The following is a 21,154-nucleotide window of genomic DNA, read 5'->3' as shown; positions in this document are numbered from 1 at the left end:
GTAAGCTGAATTTAATCTATTTCATCTTTGTGCTTTGATTTACTGTTGAATGTTTCGCCTCAAAGCATTATTTAATTGGGGCTAGCTTAGTCGTAGTAAACGTATCTGTAAATCTGCATCTGCATATACTCATCTGCGATGCTCACAGCTCAGTTTTATATTAATATATGTATATGTATGGTGAAATAAACCAGAATGAACATCTGAGCAGGCAATAAACACATTTTAGCAGGATCAGAAATCGTACTTCTTCAGCGTTTACGAAGCAAAGTACTAGAAGTATGCTTGGCAAATAAGTAGCAAGAACCGTATATATTTTTCATTACAATAGATATAGAAATTTCTTCCGTCCCTCCGTATAAGCCAAGGCTTATTAGATTTGCATGCACATTCTTCTACGAGGGCAAAATAGTATTTGTTTCGAGTAGCCCGCACTGCTTAGAAAACAGTTTTTTCGTATAACTTATTTTAATTAATTAATTTTACATAGATATATTTTTCCTAAAATTTGTAATAAATGTTTGCAACTGGTATTGTTTAATTTCTATTGAACAATAGAGTAAAAAAAACATTTTGTAAATACATTATCACAACAATGAAACTCTCTTACTATCTCTCTTTTACCATTTCATGAAACATAAGCGTAGAATTTTTGATTTTGTCGAAGCCCTTAAAATATCACAGAAAATAAGAGTTAGAGATGACTAGGACTGGAGAAAAAATGATCGAAATACGGTCATTGACAAAATTTGACAAATTCACTGACGTTTTCCGTTTGTTAATGAGGCGGACGAACCAGTCGCTCCTAGAGGCCAATAGGCCGACAACTTGAAGCGCTCTCCAGCCGAGCTCTTTGAGCTTCCATTCTCGGAGTTGGTTCGAGTTTTCATTTGCTCGCGCTTTCGCGGTATGCTTATTGGATTTTCTATAATCGGGCTGCGACTGCTGCCGTTGCTGTTTAGCCGACTGTGTAACGGTACCATCGCACGCTTTAAATCGCTGCTCTGTGTCATGGCTGTTCCACATCGTGTCGCGTAGTCTGCGTCCGTCGTCCGTCGCCCGTTTGCCTTTGCCAACATTATCGATTTTGTTCTCGTTATTCCCAGCCCATTTGCGCTTTGATCCTTTGTAGTGCCCAACAATGTGGCATACAAAAGCACACACGCACGCACACACACGCTCATAAAAACCGTGGCTAGCAATATGAAGCGAATGTAATTTGTTGTTGTTCTCTCGATGATTTTTCTTTTGGGTTTGTTTTTGTTTTCTATTTTCCGGCCCAGCGACGCAAAGGCTATGCAGTGTCTCAAGTTCAGTTTTGTTTTTACAATCTAGTTCGCATTTTTCCTTTTATTGACACAAAGTCTAGTTTTTGTTTAAATCTTGCCAAAAAAATATGCGTTAGTAAGTTGTACTTACTTGGGAAATGTAGTATATGTTTTCCTTCTGAAACTGTGTAAACGTATAAAGTAGCTTTTAGAAATTGTAAATATTTGCAGAGTCTTTTTTGTAGCATTTCCACTTGTATTGTTTACGAATATTTTATTTTCCAAAAGATAAGCTGGACATTCGCACTATGTATATTATTGCCCGTAGACGCATGTAAAGGTCATAATGATTAGTCGTATCACTTTGCAAATATTTTATAAATAGTCTATATTATGCTAGATTTATTTGTAATGTTGTTTGAATGATTCAGGGTCATTTGTTGCCTTCTTTAACAAGAATCGTATTCATTTTATTGCCAACTCAAGCTGAGAGAATCATTCTTGTTGCAAAGTAATGGAGGTATTTAACTTGCTCTGTAAACTGTGACAGCACAAAAGGATTTCCCCCGCATAATGGCATGCCATTGTTTGTCTTGGGCACAAAATTCACATTAACATTTGTCGCACAACCAACAAATATATTGTATGGAAATACAAAGCGAAAACGTTGTTTCCTCTAAGCCGACATTTGCATTCTCTTCTCATATGTACTATTGCACACCCTTTATAATTTAAACCGCTTCAAAAAGATATTTAACTATAGTGGAAAATATTTAATATATATGCTTATAATAATAATACCTATTTTAAAATTTTGCTAAAAATATGAAAAAAAGAGATTAAATAAGAGCTTAAACGGAGTAAAAATTCACGCCTACTGACTGTGGCCCTGCAACTAAAACATCCTTTGTTTGAAATCAAGAACTGCGAAAAGTCACGACAAAGAATTCAAAGCAAACAGAACTGAGCTAAATGCGATGTAACGAAGCGAGCTTCCGATAAGGCGCTCACCTTGTGCTTCCAATTGGTGCTGCGGCATCAGGTGGAACAAACAAAGAAAACATATACATAAGTACCATGTGTCAACCAAATTGAAATCATGAGCTCGCGTCTCTTTCTTCTGCCTTGAATTGCAAAAATAAAATGGTAGCCTGCGTAAGAGTTTGTTGAGTTCGTTAAGTGACAAAGAAGTTGACTTTAGCACCTCATTGGCAATATAAAAATTTCAAAAATTACAGCCAAATGTGGTCAGCGACTAAAAAAAGTTACCTAAGAAATATGAAATAGAGATGAATAACCAATTCTAATTAACAGCTGCTTAGAGCGCTTTAGGAAAAAAAATAGAAGCAAAATCTTCAACCCGATGACAATCTATACGAGTAATCATCAATCCTGGGCTGAAATTTCTTCAATTCAACAGACAGCTTATGTTTTTTCCTGCCTCGATAAACATTTTTACAAGTTCTTTTAAATCCACCGCAGGCGCGCATCATCTCCTTTAAGCTTTTCTTAGTAGCTTGCACTACTCTTTTAATGTGGCATTCATAATTTGCATTTTCAATTCCATTTCAAAGGGAAAGCTTCTAAAAGCAAAAACAGACCATAAAAGAGTTGATAACTGCTCCAACATAAATTGTGAGCCACAAAGTTAGCTTACTCTTTTATGAATGCAACAGCACGTTACCTTGGCTCAGTTTTCAAGAAAAATAGCAGCTCCATCGTCGCCCGAAAAAATTACATTTAGCGCTGATTGCGATTATTGTTTGTTGTTTTTTTTTTCGGTATGTCTAACAATCGAAAGTCGTTAAAATGCTTGCAAACAAAACTTTTTATGACAGCGCCGGTAATCGTCTGGTTTACTTTTACACTTTCAGATAATCAGGCAATCACGTGGACGAGCGGGGCGGCGGGTGCACCACAGGGCAGCGGAGGAAGTAAACGTGATGTAAAGGAGTCCAGCGGATTAGGTAGAGAGTCAGAGAGAGAGAGAGAGAGAGAGAGAGAGAGAGACAGACAGAGAGAGAGGGAGCAATTGTGAGTTGGCGAAGAGGAGAGATAGAATTGGAACTTGTCAACTCTTTGAGCAGCACGGAAGAGCCCGGAAGACAAAGTGAATTTGTTTCAGCATACGATGTCATCGATCTCGGCGCAGGGTGTGGTCGAGAGAGCTTCCGCTGAACTGTCAAAGCGGATCAACGGTCTCGGTCTGCGTTCGAAGCATCACCACGGTGGCTCATCGTCCTCCCCTTCCCCCACGGGGTCCAATTCGTCTAATTCGAACACAGCCACGTCAAATTCCACGTCCAATGTCTCAACGTCCAGCTCCTCGTCCAGCGGCAAAACCTCAGTAATGGAGCGTGTGACGAACGCTCTCTGTGGCGGTGGCAACTCCAGCAACTCAGCGGCCACCAATTCCAATGCAAATGTACAGACGCCCGACAAACCATCACGTGGAAGTGTTAGCGTCGGACAGAGTCCTTGCTTGACTGCTGCCACCACTCCACAACAGACACAGCAACCGCAACAACAACAACAGCAGCACCAGGCGCCCCAACAGCAACAGCTTGCGCCAACGAGTCCCATTCCCGCCGCGCACCACACGACGACGGCCCACTTAATGCAACAACAACAGCAGCAGCAGCAGGTCCAGCATCAGCACCATCACCAGCAGCAGCAGCAGCAGTTGCAGGCTCAAATGGCAAGCTCCACGCTAATCAATTCGAACCATCACATGGTCATGGGGACACCAACACCGCCCGCGGGCATACCGCTGGGCGCACCGCCAACGCCCACAGTGAAGTCGATTGCCAAACAGATGAACATCATGATACCTGGCAACAATCCATCGCCCACATTCAGCACGATGGGCATGGTTGCGGCACAGAAGGCAACCGCCGGCGGCGGCACGCCCCTACAAATGCGCAAACAGTTACCCAATCCGCACCTGCATCATCCGTATGGTATGGCTGTCGCTGCTGGAGCACCGGGCGCCGCTCAGGTCTCGCAGTTGGCGGCCGCCGTCAACCAATCCACGCTCATACTTCACAAACACCCGCCTCTGATACAAAGCATCGATGCACTATTGCTCGACGACCGCTTCCTCAATCGATTCTTTCAATACTTTTCCCCGTACGAACGGCGGGTGCTAGCCCAGGTGTGCATCAAGTGGCGCGACATCCTCTACAGGAGTCCTCGCTACTGGTCCGGACTTCTTCCAACCCTACAATGTCGTGAGCTCCGCCAGATGCCTGGCTGTGATCGCGGCAAGCTTTACAATTCACTGATCCGTCGCGGTTTCCATGCACTGGGCCTGGTCGGCGCATCGGACGAGGATGCCCTCGATGTGGTACACTCATTTCCGTTGGCCTCCAAGCACATACACTCGCTCAGTTTGCGCTGTTCTTCGATCAGTGATCGCGGCCTCGAGACCTTACTTGACCATTTACAGGTGAGTGCCATTAAGAGTTGAAAGAGTAAGGTTAAAATGTATAATATAGGATAAAACCACAATTGGGGCCCATTTATTCAATTTCATGTTGGACGTTTTCTTTCCCACTTAAAGGGAAAATAGGTAAATATACCCCATCAAAGTAATCGGACCTGCACCTGAAGTGCTAAAAGGAATACTTTATATATGCAAAAATTATTGAATAGATTATATATTCGCTGAAAAGGGAAGGGCTCAGTAGGAGTAAAGTAAAAGACAATAGTCGCGGACCGCCGTGCGTCTGTTCGCTTTAGAGTTTTATTGGAGACTGACACTTTTGCTATACATATTCTTTATGCTTACATTCGTATGCAACAGTGACAGATAACTTGTAGATAACATAAGATTATTATCTGCTTATATTAACATGCGTGCATTGGTACTTATGTTTGTATTGATTTTCAACACCCTTCCTCAATGCAAACATGTTTTACAAAAATTTTCAAATCAAATTTAACAGCTTTGTAAAATGAACATGCTTCGCTTTAGGGAGATTTTTCGTTAAAATATCAGCTATCATTTCATTGGTTGATGTATACTGTAAAACAATTTGTTCTTCGTTTACAACCTGTCTTGCAAAATGATATCTAATATCAATATGCTTTGTTCTTTCATGGTGTACAGGATTCTTAGCTAATTGTTGAGCACTTAAATTATCGCCATGAAGAATAGTTGGAGTACTCGAGTCACCGCAGCCAATCTCCACTATAAGACGCCGTAGGTATATGGCCTCCTTACACGCAGTTGAAAGAGCCATATACTCCGCCTCCGTGCTGCTAAGTGCCACGCTGCGTTGCTTTTCAGATCGCCAGGATATGGGTCCTCCAGCCAAGTAGTATACATAGCCAGTATACGACTTGCGATCGATGCGGTCGCCACCCCAGTCTGCATCCACATAGCCGGTAAGGGGTTGTCCACACTCTTTGTAGTGCAACTTCAGGTCCACAGTTGACGCCAGGTATCGAAGCACATGTTTTACACCCACTAGGTGCTCTGCATGCGGATCTTGATTCCGTTGAGCTAACTTGGCAACGGAATGCAATATGTCTGGCCTTGTTGTAAGCGCCAGCCACATTAACTCGCCAATTGAAGACTGGTAGGATGCAATGTCAACCTTTTGACAATGCTCGCTGGTACATATCACTTGGAAACCAGCATCCAGTGGGGTCGCTGTAGGTCTACAGGTCTCGCATCCATGTTCACGCAATATGTCTTTGATGTATTGCGAATTGCTTAGCGAAATTTCGCCAAGCTCACCGTCGCGCTGCACTTCCATGCCAAGGAACAAATGCAGCTCTCCCTTGTCAACACATTCAAACGATGTTGTAATGGCTGACTTGATGTTGGCCAAGTCCTCTTTTGATCGGCATGCTATAATTATATCATCAACATAAACAAGGATTAATGATAAGTCACCTCTTCCGTTCCTTTTGTAAAGACACGGTTCATTTTCACATGCTACAAAATCTATGCCTTGTAGTACACAATCGAGCTTGGAGTTCCACTCGCGCCCCGACTGCTTCAATCCATATATTGCCTTTTTAAGCAATAAAGCCTTACTTGGATTATTGGGATCTGTGTATCCCTGTGGCTGCTTCATATAAACAGTTTCATGCAGGTCGCTATTCAAATAGGCGGTACACACATCTATCTGGTGAAGGTACAGCTTCAATTCCGCTGCTAACGCCAAAATAAACCGCACGGTTTCCAATCTGCAAACGGGTGAGAACGTCTCTACATAGTTCACGCCATACTTCTGGGAGCACCCTTTAGCAACGAGTCGTGCCTTGAAACGTTCGACTTTTCCATCAGAGTCACGTTTCAGGCTGTATACCCACTTGCAACCAACTGCTCGCTGATCTTTTGGTAAATCAGCCATCTGCCAGGTTTCGTTTGATTGTAGTGCCTGATATTCCTTTTGCATCGCCTCTTGCCAGAATACTGCATGTGTGCTACCAACGGCCTGATCATAGGATGTCGGAACCATTACGTCACTAGCAACCAATGCTCCAAGCACATTGTATTGCTTTCTTGGACGACCAGGTTTACCATTTCGAACAATTTTAGGCCGGCCTGGCCCAATCTTCACAGTATCCTCGTCAGAGTCTTCTTTTTCGACTGCACTCTCATATGCGTTGGAGCTGCTGTCGTCAGAACTGTGCTCACTGTCATCGTCGTCGATGCTTCTGTCACCATCCGTGTGAGTGACATGCTCTTGAACCTCGCATGCAGGAAAATCTACCGTAACGGTATCTTCATTGGTATGACCACCACAACGCTCATCAAATAGAATGTCTCGTTTTTCGACAATCGTCCTCGTCTCTGGGTCGTATAACCGATAGCCTTTGGCTGCTACCGAATACCCAACCATACGGTACTCATGCCCTTTGGGTTTGAATTTGCCTTTACGGGGACCCTTTGCAAGTGCAACTGCAATGGAACCAAAAACTTTTAGATGGCTAACACAGGGTTTCTTACCTGTCCACGCTTCCATTGGAGTCAGGTTGTTCAGTGCACTGGTAGGTGATCTGTTTCTTATGTATACTGCTGTGTTGACTGCTTCGGCCCACAAAGACTCGCCTAGGCCCGACTGCACCAATAAGCATCTGGACATCTCCGTTAATGTCCGGTTTGCTCTTTCCGCCACGCCGTTCTGCTGCGGAGTATAAGCCACGGTCAATTGCCTTGCAATACCATGGTGTTTCAGGAAACCGTTGAATGTTGTGTTGACAAACTCGCCTCCATTGTCGGTTCGAATACATTTGAGCTTTTTATCTGTTTGCCGTTCAACCAAGTTTTTAAATTCGACGAACTTACTGAACACTTCATCTTTCTTCCGCAAAAAATAAACAAATATACGCCTGGACTTGTCATCGATGAAGGTCAGAAAGTATTTGGATCCAGCAAGTGACTTCGTGTCGAATGGGCCGCATACATCAGCATGAACCAGTTCCAACAGCTCTTCGGCACGGTTAGTGCTTACCTTTGGGAATGGCTGTACATGTATTTTGCTTAGCATACACGTTTTGCAATTCAAGTTGTCTGGGAAAAAAACCTTTCCAATACCACGCACTAGCTCTTTGCTGATCACTTCCTTCAGACTGGTAAAATTTAAATGGCCATAACGCTTATGCCACAATGTACCATCTGATTCAGTTGCGGAATAACACCTATTTTGTTTGCCTTGAAACATATAAAGGTTCCCAACTTTATTCGCTTTCAGTATACACTCGCCGTTTTGTATAACTTTAGCAAAATGTGGCCCAAAATGTATAACATTGTTCTTTTGCACTGACCGGCTGACGGACATAAAGTTGCCATTCATTTTCGGTACATACAGTACATCTGACAACACCAAGGTACAAAGTTCTGTCTGTAACTTCACCTCTCCTCTGCCTTCGGCCTTCAGGAAACCAGCGTCAGCTAAACCGATCATTTCAGTGTGCGCAATAAATTTTGAAAATAACGTCTTATCGCAACACATATGGCTTGTTGCTCCGCTGTCCAGACACCACATGTTGTTCTCTATCTTTCCAACGTCCAACGCATTTAACAAGCTGCTCTGCTTTTCCATCTCTTTCTTTGTCGATTGCTTTTTCCCTTCACCGCGAATTTTCTCACGCTTGCACTGTGCCTTGTAGTGCCCTTTTTCGCCGCAGTTGTAGCAAACGACGATTTTTGAATTCCTTTTTGAATTCGCTTTGGAATGCGCGACGATCTGCTGCGTAGCTATAAATGCTCTTGCATTCTCGCTCTCTCCATCTGCATTGCCTCTGCGCTCTCCCTCTTCCATCAGCTTGATACATAACACATCAAATGACGGTAAATTGTCACGCGTCTCAATGGCGACGACAAAATTTTCGTATGGTTCGGGCAAGCTTGACAACAACACGATTGTTTTTAACTCATCATTTAATTCGATGCCAACTGTACACAAACCATCCAGAATTTCGTTAAATTCGTGTATGTAACTTGAAATGCTTTGGCCTTGAAACATGCGTTTGCCTAGCAATTTCTTGTACAGCGACACTTTCCGTACAGGTCCACTCGGCTGATGAACGTCCTTTAACTTTTTCCATGCCTCGTACGAAGTGTTGCAATTTTTAATGAAGCCCAATTGTGAAGCTTTTACACTTAGCGTTATAATTGCTAATGCCTTTTCATCTTTTGGCCTTGAACTCTCAGTATTACTAGGTTCAGCACCTGATGCCACACTCCACAATTCCGCGTGCACTAAGACAGATCGCATCTGTATGCTCCATGAGTCATAGTTATGCTCTTCCAATTTGTCTATTTGATATAGCGCACTCATTTTTTAAATGTTATATTTCTTGAGTCACCAAACGATTACTATTTCACAATACTTTGAACTTCTCCTATGAGCCTATATGCCCTGGGCCCATAACCTATTGAATAGATTATATATTCGCTGAAAAGGGAAGGGCTCAGTAGGAGTAAAGTAAAAGACAATAGTCGCGGACCGCCGTGCGTCTGTTCGCTTTAGAGTTTTATTGGAGACTGACACTTTTGCTATACATATTCTTTATGCTTACATTCGTATGCAACAGTGACAGATAACTTGTAGATAACATAAGATTATTATCTGCTTATATTAACATGCGTGCATTGGTACTTATGTTTGTATTGATTTTCAACAAAAATCGAACTTATTATTATATATAAACCATGTCCATCTGAGAACCTTGTATCCATTCGCGGAGAAACGTTTTTACAAACCATATATGTTTAGCTCAATATCGTAACCAAATCTGGTATATTTCTGAATACTTATAATTCTTCACTATAATCTGAAATCGTTTTATTAAAATCGCTAGCTATATCATATCGCGTTTTTTTTATGGAGGTCAAAAGATTTCCCGACTTTGAAGTATTTGTTTTCCTTTACCACCAAAAGAAAAATATTTCCTATATCCTGAGTCAAGTTAATACGTTCATGACATCAAGGAATATGTATAAATTATGCATAAATTATTTTTTAAATGCATCGTGCATTATTTAATCAACATTTTAATTGTTTGGTCCCCCTTCAAAACCAACTATTCAGTTTCAAAGCAAAAAGACCATACACACTTTAAACTTTTGGGAGTTTCAATTGCCAAACCAGCTACTAAATGCTCGCAAAATAAATATATGTTTTTCAGATTTAAAATTCATAGTTTATTTAAAATCAGTCAACAGGCATTCAATGTTCCAACCAAAATGTATTGAAGCATAACTACTATTGTAAAGTCATACATATCTAAGTATAAGATCTTTTAGAATTAGTGTAAGTGCGAGAGCCCTTATTGTTCTATGGAATGACGTCACCCTTTGAAGAACAAATGCTAATTATACTCTGTACTTAATTATACGTGTGTCCAACTTTCAGCTTCCTAGCTCTAACATATATACGAGTTTTCATATATTTTCATATCATGTCAGTTAAGATTTTAATCTGGCGAAGCCAGTCACTGTCCATGTTTATAACATAGCCTCGTCAGTTTTTTTTAGTTTTTCCGAAATCTGTCTAACGAGAATCGTTGACATCTTGAAAATATTCCTGATTTACTTTGGGTCAGTCGTCAAAAGATTGTGAAAATGTGATCATGTTCGTGTATACCTTAATGTACACCTCGCGAACGCAGCTAAATTTCTTTCCGTTCAATAATTTCATGATGCGCTTCCAAAAATCCCCAGAAATCTTTAGGGGTTCGACATAGTGGTAAGAGGGGTAAGGAGAAACTTCCAAGATTGTCCAAATGAATAGCACAGATATTAGTTGCAATTCTGCGGTCTTCGTAATTTACCGTACCTTTCCCAAAGTTCGCTCTTATATATAGGCAAGTTCCAAAATTGATTCGTAATATTTCACATCTTATGGTTAATTTTAATCTCAATTTTTATACTCCAAGACTGGAACGGATCGTAAAATTGTTAGTACTTTGGTATTACATGATATTGAACGTAACATTTTGCAAACCCCTGGCGTGGCCTTAAAAAAATAATATGTAGTATGTTTGTGATGGCATATGAACGTGTTCACGCCCCATTATTGTAATGATTTTCGTAGTCACAGCTCGCCAGTCAACGGCCACAGGCTCCCATTAGCCGTGGGCGGTGGACAGGCCAGAGAAATTGGGGCCTGTCAAGTTGACAGTGGTCAGTCACACGACGAAGAAGCGGCACGGAAACAAAAATAGAACCGTGTTCTAAGATAAATACAAATTTGCCCGATGAAAGAGAAAAGAATTTGATTTTATTTTGAGCATTTGCTTGGTCGGCCCGACAACGAAATGAAACGTCAAAATGAAAGTGTGTCATTATTTAAACATCAGCCCCCTCTCCCCGACGCACTGCCCCGAATGTGCGGAAATTGTGTGACAATTTTTGCACTCTTGCTGCCAACACATAACGAATTGATACGATCAATTGCAAACACAAATCACATCAAAGCATTGCCATAAATTTTAATTAATTTCATAAGTATCCTTGCCACATTCGCTATCATTTGATTGGATCGAATCTAATTTTATACATATTTCATTTATTCAGAAAACTACTTGTATGAAAACGAATGAGAGTCCACCTTTATAAATTATGACAATACTATTATTTATAAAGCGATAATTATCTCCTAAACAACAAGTCTATGTTGAAACTCACTTTTGAATTATAAACTGCTTACACGCGAATGGTTAATTATAACAATTTTAATTAAGTAAAGGAAACGCATAACCAGCCACTGATTAAATGCTTTCCGAAGCTTTTAAGTTAAAAACAGACCTTGTCTTTATTTTTTGAGCTTGCCTCCCTCATTTGTTTATAAGGCAGCGCATGTATATATATAAACTGCTCTTAAAAGGTGTGTAAAAGCTATGGAAATTACATAAAGTACATACATAGATATTGCTATGTATTTTCACCTTCTTTGGTCAACATAGTATATAATGGAATAGAAAAACGTAGAACCCAATCTATTTAATTTATGTAGCAATATAAAAACTTAAAAGGGAGGGATAACGGTTTTATTTTATTTCATTTAAAACAACCCGATGATTTAAATGGAATAAATGTTGATCTATAGATACTTCTGGAAATTATGCTGCAGCTAGTATAATATTTATCAGAGTATTGATTTTCTGAATCTAGCCATTATTAAACTCAATGAAATCAATTATGAAAAGACCGCTACGGCCATGGTACAAAAAAATATTTTATCTGTACTCAAAAAAATAAAATAGTAAAGTAATATTTTAATGTTATACCAAGATCGGTAAATAATACATCAACGATTTATTTTACGTTTCTTAAAATATTCTTTCTAAATAACGCACTTTATAGCCAGTTTCCCATGTACTATCTATAAAACTTTCTTCTAGAAAGAGCAGCTTAATGATTAAATCTATTGCCATGAATTTGTAATATATTTATAATTCATTGTTCATATTTTGAATATAAGACTATCCTTGTGTTTTCAGTGTAGTACTTGTACAAAATGTCAGTTTGTGTTCGTGTGATTAGAGTGGATAACGTTGGTGAACTTGTCATGGCTAACTAGGCAGCGGTTTCAGTGCCTGTTCCAGGATCTCTGTCAGTAGCTGTGTGTGTGTTCATAAATGTCAGTCAAACAGTTGTTGTTCTTGTCTTTGTTTCTGCTGCTTGTCTGTCAGACGCAGCTCTGACATCGCTCTCGAAATTAATCCAAAGTGAATGCATGTTATGCTTATGAGCCCAGTTGTTTTGCATTGGCATAGATGATGTCTATATGTGTAGGTGTGGATATGGATGTGGATGTGGATGTGGGCGGGTGGATGGTTGGGTGTTGGTTGTGTTGGAAACGCCGACAAATGGTTTGATTGCAAATTGTTGTCACTGGAAATGTCAACAGCAATGACACGCATGGGATATGGTCGGCAGCCGCATGAGTAGGCAAAACCATATGGAAACCGTAATATTATGTACAATTCGACCTTGGGGAAATGAGGGGCGCTATATTTGCGAGTGATTGTTTTGTATGTGTATGCATGTGCATTTAATTGGTGCCAAGTGGCTTTAGTTTTGCATTACAAGTGCCCGCAATTTGCCATTAACGCTTCTTATATGACTGTATATGTGCCCTTTCAATGCATCACATTCGAACGGAAATGCGGCGGCTGTTTACCTTACGAACAGGGCGTATACGTTATTTCCGCTTTGCTACCATTTAGTATACACTTTCTCCCATCCCCATCTCCAAGGTAGCACTGAGGTGAGCGAACGACGCTTTGAACCCATCTGACCCATAAAACTATGCTACGCCCTTGCGCCTCGACAAATTTGAGCGCCTTCGTGTCTTTTGACCGCAGCGGAAATGCACATTAATTTTGAAAAATGATTTTGCTGTTAACAAATTGCATTTACCGCAATCCAGGAGCTCATGCAACAAAACCATTTGCTGCACTCACAAAACCCTAAGAAAGGTGCCGATTTGAATAGAATGGTTGATGACCCACCCATCAGGTTGTTGTCGTTATATATAATATATATATATATATTGTCTTTCACCATAAAACTTACGGTTTTATACCGGTTTTCGTTCAATTATAAGGTTATTAAGTTAACTGCAGTTTCGAAAATGTTCTTACAAGTTGAAAATCTCGTTTAGGAAGTTGACAATCTCGTTTAGATTATTATAACAGTTTTTTTTGTTAATACGACAGGTACAATAAGAAAAGTGTTTATAAAAATGTCAAGTTATAAAAATATTTATTAAATGTAACTTAAATATGATACATAACTTGATAGGTGCTTAGAGACAGCGGTAAATTCTTCTGTGTGCTCTTTAATGTATTATATTCATTTAATCAAAAAACACATCTCATTTTTAGAATTTTATAATTCTTAATAATTTCTGATAATTATTATTTTATATACGAGAAGTATTGTAAAAAAGTATTCGTCAAACGTAAAAAAATATGAATTAACTTCACTATTATGAGCGAGAAACAACTAAATAAATAACAAGAAACACCTTAGACATTGGCAAAACATTACATTATTTTGATTATTCCATATCCTGCTGATATTGATTTTCAGCATGTGGGTTGTTGGAGGAGGAACCTACGCGAAGACAAACAAACATTTGCAATTAAGAACGTAATCATGTCGACCGCAAATCACTCGGCCTTAGCACAAAGCCAAAACAGCTTAGCTTAGCAGTTATTTAGGAAGACCTTCAATTAGGACGAATCTAATTATGTGAATTGTCAACAAACTTGTGTATAACATATGGAGAGCAGAGCCATTGTTATATGATTAGCAGGCTAATGAGTTTAGTTTTATGTACTTTTATACAATGATTTGTGGTACACATACATACAAGTATATGCATGTTTCTTTGCTTTTAGCTTGCCTTTGTAAAGATGATTCTTGTTTATTTGTAAGCGATTTTTCAACCACTACAATTTCTTTGTTTATTGAACCGAGGTATTAACTAAGAAGCAAAATTCTAAATGGCGTTGATTTGTGTTGAAGATGTAACGTGAAGCTTAAGCTGCTTAATCTCAGACTATATATGTTTCAGCTTTTTTAACTGATGAGTATTTTGCATAGAGGGGGCAAAGGTTTTGCAATTTTATGAAAAAGAGCAAAAACATGACCGGCAGCGCTAATCGCTAAAAGCACAATATTCATCCCAGCTGTCATCAACTTTCACGTACTTGTTTGCATTCCTGTTTTTCGAAGCATATAGTACAAAAACAAAGTACAAGTATATCTAAAAGAAATCAGTGGCGCTACCGATAAAACCAATGGTTTTGTTTCTCAGTTCGGATTCAGAAGCTTTCAATAATGCTAGCACCGTTAGAATATATTTGTTTGGAATGAATAACACGTTTCAAAATAATTCTATTTATTTGAAAACATTTATTAATTTATTATTATTTATTATTTAATTTATTAATATTTTAAATTTATTATTATGCTTGTCTAACAGGTATTAAGTATCAAATCTGTACTGAGAAGTTAGCTAGTTATTGTTATTGTGTTGTTTTTTTTTTTTTAGCTTAAGGCTACCAAAATGAAAACCACTTTACGAAATGAAAGATATGTTTTGAAAATGTGGGAAATGCACACATATTAATTAATTTAAACAAATGCAAATTGTACATTAAAATAAAAGATTCTTTGCACAACAAATAAACTCTGCTAGCATTCTGAGAATTTAAGAATTACCAACCATTCTGATATTTTTCGCTATTACGGTTATTGGGTGGTATGTGGGTGTCTCTAATAGCTACACAAAGAGCGTACACAGCTATGTATAATGGAAATAAGTTTAAAATATGCTTATGAATGTCTGTATGCCTCTCGCCAGCTGTACAACTTCCTTTTGGCTTAGTTTTGTCGCGTTTCCGTTTGCTTTTCATGTTTATTGCTATTGTTATTGTGTTATTGTTTCGTACTGCTGCCCATTATGTTTTTTTTATTGCATGACTCGACGCATTGTTTTTGGGCTTATGACCGAAATTTTCTGTACGTCGTCAAGGCAGTGCAAGACCAAACAACAAAAGTTTGTGAAAAAATTAGTCAGGAAAATCAGCGACGTTTTGTCTGGCATTGAATGCGATTCCATGAGGACTTTAAGTTAAAATTGAAATGTTTTCTCCTATTGTTCTGGCAAAAGGTCAAAGTTGATGTGGCAATTGTGACAAGCAGAGTTGTTGACTCTTTGTGCGCTGCCTCGGGGCATTGAAAAACGATTTCAATTATAATTACGGAAAATAGGAATGACGCACAGTCGGTGGAAAATCGTAAAAAAGCGGCCAGCCTTCAAGTGATTGCGCTTAAGAAAATGATGATTACATTTTATAGAAATTACCCATTGCCCTCATTACTTCTCAGTCCCTTATTGCACGCCTATATACTTGTATGTGTGTTTATGTAAGTAGGGAGTTCTTCGTGGGTCTTTCCTAATTGTAGTAAGCCCTACAGCATTATTTATTTCACTTGATTTCATTGTTTTTTTGTGCTTTCGGTGCTGCATGTATGTAACACATGAAATGCTAAAAACTTTCGACTTGATATGCAAATGTAACCGTGCAGTCTACGAATCTGCATTCGTTTACATACAATTAAAGGTTTTAAACAATTCAAAAGTATCTGAAATGTTGCAAATTCTGTGATTTTGCACGAACGAGACCTGAACGACTTGGGCGAGATTTATTTTGTATTAATTTTTATAAAGAATTTACCAATGTACAAATTTACATTCTTTTTCATCCAATAATTCACCCGGACAATAATTTAGGAATATATATAAATTTTTTTTTAGTAAAAGCTGTTAATTTTGGCCCTCAAATATAACTTTATGAATAGCTCGGAAACTATGATTCAAATTGACATAAATCCTAACTACCACGTAAAGAAATGTAAAGTGAAATATTTTCTTGGGTTTAATGGGGAAATAAAATGTTTTTGATTTCTACTTTTTTTTCAAATCCATCAGCTTTGTTTACTCACAAAATTATGCTTTTTGATTGGTAAACGCAGTGCAATACCTAAAAATATGTATTTTTTTCATTAAAGCAGCTGAGCTAGTATCTCCTCATATCCTTTAACTTGATGAATGACTTCACTTATTTCACTCAACAGCTAAACAAACCTCTGACTATTTACCAGACAACAATCCATAACTTATACTTTAAGTATAAAATATATAATCATCTTTTAAAATATGGGTGAAAAAAAGCACTTAATAATAATAAAAAAAATTATTCTAAAATACTACCCGCATATGTATATATGTACATATGTATACGTTATATCAAACGCAAATCAGCACATACTAAATCGCGCATACGCCACGTTGTGCGGCAAGTGTTTGGATTTTCGCTAAGCGGCGGGTGGGCACCAGATTCGCGTGCTGTTTGCTTTTGAAGCGCAAGTATTTTTATAACCCGCTGTGCTAATGATCTCTGAAATATGTACAAATGTATGTTGCCTTGATTGTGCACTGCAATAAATATAAGTATGTATGTAAGTATATTCACAGACTGCAAACAAAAACACAACTCAATAGCGCGTGGAAATGATCAAAACATGTTCATATACATACAAGTATGTATGCCATTTTATTTTCAACGAATAAAATTCATTTCATTCGTGACAGGTGAACATAGTATTTTGTGAGCGTGTGCTGAGCTGTCAAATCGTTATAACAACTAAAAAATGTCTGAATTTTTATTCTTAAATTTTTATAATTGTTGTTCAACCTTCGTTTGGTAATTAAATGCATATAAATATTAAGAAATATTAAGAAATAAGAAAAACACATTATGTAAGTTACAAGCAAAGCCCTTTTGAAAGAACACAAACACAAAAGCACAGCTGGATACATTTCTAAATAATCAACAACATCTCGTAACACATGAGCTGTGAAGAAAATGTTAATGACGGTCAGTGAGTGCGGGTCTAATCAGCATAATATGTAATTTGCCAACAGCCTAAGTAAATGACCAGTGGCCGAGCTTTTGTTTGGCATTGAAAATAATCAATAAGATTGCTTGTTAGTGGGAGCAGCATGTGTTGTTACTTTTGAGAGTTTTGTCGACAATGTGGTTATAGTATCTTTCATTTGTCATTAGTCGAAGGGCAGTTTTAATTAACAAACATCTATTTTAACATGCGCTTTCAGAGTCTGTTTGAACTCGAGCTGGCCGGATGCAATGAAGTCACCGAGGCCGGCCTCTGGGCCTGTCTGACGCCGCGCATTGTTTCCCTATCGCTGGCGGACTGCATCAACATTGCGGACGAGGCGGTTGGGGCTGTGGCCCAGCTGTTGCCATCCTTGTACGAGTTCTCGCTGCAGGCAAGTATCAGACCAAATGGCGCGCATATATAAATATAATTTCAATTCCATCTGTCGCTCTTAACAGGCTTACCATGTGACCGATGCTGCCCTGGGCTATTTCTCACCAAAACAAAGTCACAGTCTGAGCATATTACGCTTACAGTCATGTTGGGAACTAACCAATCATGGCATTGTTAATATTGGTAAGTCAACAAATGACTACGAAACATATAAGGACGAAATTGGCAAATATGTTAATTTAAAATCTGAATACGAATAATTGAATTCAATTTTTTTGGTAATGGAGCACATATTTAATATTATCCATTTAATTTAATCAAAAGTGAATTAAGCTTCAAGTCATCTGCAATTAATGGTTTATTTGTAATTTATATATTACATGTAAGCTTATTATTAATAGATTATTGGTTTACTGATATTGCTTTATATTAACAAAAATACTTGTATTGCATTTCAACGGAGAGCCAACTGTTTTGCTTCTGTGGTGTGCGAGTACAAATTAATGGCGATTTACTGCTGATACTTAATTTACAACAAATAAGTGGTTGAGTATTGTTGGAAATCTTTACTATAAACTATCTATATATATCGACAAACCATACCAAATTGTGAACTACAATTTAAACACCCACTTTTTCAGCTACCAAGAATTTTCATTTGTTTCTCCATTCAATAAGTTTTGAAATATAAGTTGCAAGTGCGAAATCCACAAACTAGTAACTTATTTTTTCTCAGTGCATTATTAATTGGCCATGTCTAATTAATTTTATGGCTGTAATTTGTGATGGTTGCAATTAGTTTTACATTCAACTTATGTTTTTTTATATCTTCAATACGAGTGTTGCAGCATTAAATATTTAAAATGAACCGTAGAACAGGTGGGGTGTGGAAAGCGTGTTGGTTCTTTTCTTTATATTTGGCCTTAATTATTGTGGAACGAGCGGACTGTGATGGTCATCCGCCAGGCGTGTGTACACGGAAGATATTCTAGGAGATGTGTAAACAAATAAATATGTACAAAAAGTAAAATATAAAATGCATACCTTTTGTCCTTTTTTCCCTGCACCTAAATACTTAATTGAAACTGTTTGTGGTTCCTTTGTGGAACGAGAAGGAATGGTTCGCAGTTAGCATCCCAGGCGTCATTGGCAGACAATGGCATAACCCTTGTCAGATCCCAAGCTGACATTAGCTTCCATTGCATATACTTTCCTGCCTTCTTCCGCGATTCGTTGCTACCTCTGGTGTGGGCTTACGCCAAGGAGCAGCCTTGACAGCTTGGCGCAGTCGACGTTTTTGTGCGAATCGGTTCAATATTCAAGCTAGCACAAGTACGAGCACGAGCAGAAATCAGAAATCAGCCGTTGCCTTGGGCCAAGTCACAAGTGCATATTGAGGTTGAGTGCTGGGGTTTAGTGGAGAACGGCGACGGTGTGCTCTGCTTTGTCTGCACTCTGCTGCCACAGCAAAACAACGTTTTAAAGCATACTTTCAGGCGCCCTGAGTCTCAAACTCTCAACGCCACCTCACCTACTGCGCGATCTGGAGCCTTGGCAAGCTACATGGAAATCCAAACACGGTGTTCAGTCACGCCCACAGCTCACGTCAATCCAGCCTAGGCAAACTTTGCCTTAAGTAAAGATGGCAGTCTATAAACTGTCGCTGCCGTTCCAAGTACCACTGCAGCTCGTACTCGTGTATTTCTGAGTGTCTGTGTATTCGGGGCCTTGTCTGTGTGTGTGTGTGTGTGTGTGCGTGTGCTTGGCAGCTTTCGTTATCTGCGCATTGCCTTTGCACGCTCGTTTGACCTTTGCGGCGACTGCATGACGCTCACCTACCACTCGCTTTGACCCATTCCCTTGCAAAAGCGCCTAAACGGCTGCAATAAACTTTTTCCCCACTGTTGTCATAGCTCTTGACATTGCGCAGCTCCACTTTACTCTGTGATGTTGTTTGCGTGGGTGCATGTGAGACGCTTCAATCAATTTAACGACGTGGTATTTCTTATGACTTTTAAAGTTTATTAAATGGCTACCGAAATCCCCCCTTTCCAACACGAACTATGAGTATGCATGTAGCCAAGAGCTCGCATCAATCTTCGCCTGCCACAGCTTCTATTTAATTCATCAACAGCCAAGCAGCATCATTCATTTATACAACTCTGCTGCCAGTCTGCCTACAAAATGTTATCCTTTTTAACAATTTTTTACATCTTTAGCGAAAAGGTTCTAGTCAATTTCAAGACAAATTTATCAAAAGAGTTACGCCATGATTAGTAAATGATGAATAATTGAAATTTCAAATTTGAAGTTCATGTGCTCGGCGGAACCATATGAGCTTTAAATAGCTAACATTATTGCAAATGCTTCCATACGAGGCATTTATGTGAATGGTACCGGAGATACTTGTAAATGCATAGTTGTGTAGTTTAAAAAGGGGCCTTTTTCTTGTCACAACAGTTTATCTTTAATAAATTCCTCACATTCTTAGAATTCAATATTTCAAAGATTAAATGTTTTGTGATTTGTTTACTTGTTGGCGTAACATAACAATTTTAAAAAAACCTCTTCTTCATGCTTCTTGACGCACGAGCTGGGCTTTTTTGTCCCTTCGCTGGTACCCTTGTTGAGTCTTTGGATCTGAGCCTTAAGAAATTTATGAATAAATGAGTACTAACAGAGTTGAACTTCCAGCTTTGTATTTAAGTTTGTGCGCATATAAGTAAAACTTTGCACATTGCATTTACTTATGTACGAGGGTGTACATATTTATGTTTACATACCACACACGGACTACAAGTATGTCGATGGGGATGTAACAAGTTGTTTTATATATGGACTAACATAAAATGGCAATAATATGTATACACAACAAGCAACATGCCCTAAACTTTAATCGAGTCCACACGTGTGGGGAAATACTTGTAAGCGCCATATTTAATGCCAACGTTTTGTGTAAATTGCAACTCAATCATAAAATATTCACAAAATATGAAAAATTCTCCGAAAGAGACAGGAAAAAAACACACACATATTTTGTATTCATGTGTGTATGTATCATATATATGTATATATATGTATGCATGCATGGGTGTGTACATTCATATATTGGCAAAAAAAAGCTCAAACTTTTTAGTGGTCGTCACAACTGTGCCCCGGGTAAATATTTTCAGCATTGCTTAGGCATAATAAATTGTAATTAAATGCCATATTTGGCAAGCGATTACAAATCTGATACTAGACTTTTCAGCGAAATTGCTAATTATTTATTGATTGGATGGTACAGTGGGGATTGAACAAATAAACGAAAATAAAATTAACACATAATAAGTTGCCAGACCCATTAAAGCGAGGATATAGCTTTAAAAACTCCCTTAAGATGATTTTTATAAATTAAAAAGTAAATATTACCTGAGTTACAAATAAATGGATAGGGATCGTTATTCATTTCAATTCCAGTAGGATTGCAGCATGCCAAAATAATAACGCTAAAAAATCAGCTGTTCATCCAACACAAGACAAAGTGCAAGAAGAAGAAGAAGAAAAAGCA

General features: G+C 38.6%; 1 protein-coding gene across 1 annotated transcript in view; it reads left to right on the top strand.

Moving 5' to 3' along the window:
- LOC115622223 (F-box/LRR-repeat protein 16) overlaps positions 1-21,154 on the top strand; it is a 45,682-nt gene that overhangs the window by 2,416 nt on the left and 22,112 nt on the right. The window contains exons 2-4 of the mRNA XM_030516120.1: positions 3,143-4,716; positions 17,429-17,602; positions 17,670-17,787. Of these exons, the coding sequence (XP_030371980.1) occupies positions 3,400-4,716; positions 17,429-17,602; positions 17,670-17,787 (1,609 nt within the window). The 5' untranslated portion in view covers positions 3,143-3,399. The remainder of the gene's footprint in view (positions 1-3,142; positions 4,717-17,428; positions 17,603-17,669; positions 17,788-21,154) is intronic.

This window comes from Scaptodrosophila lebanonensis, unplaced genomic scaffold (assembly GCF_003285725.1).
Source record: "Scaptodrosophila lebanonensis strain 11010-0011.00,11010-0021.00 unplaced genomic scaffold, SlebRS2 tig00000043-arrow-pilon, whole genome shotgun sequence".
Classification (NCBI taxonomy): domain Eukaryota; kingdom Metazoa; phylum Arthropoda; class Insecta; order Diptera; family Drosophilidae; genus Scaptodrosophila; species Scaptodrosophila lebanonensis.
This window is presented reverse-complemented; position numbering and strand designations above follow the sequence as displayed.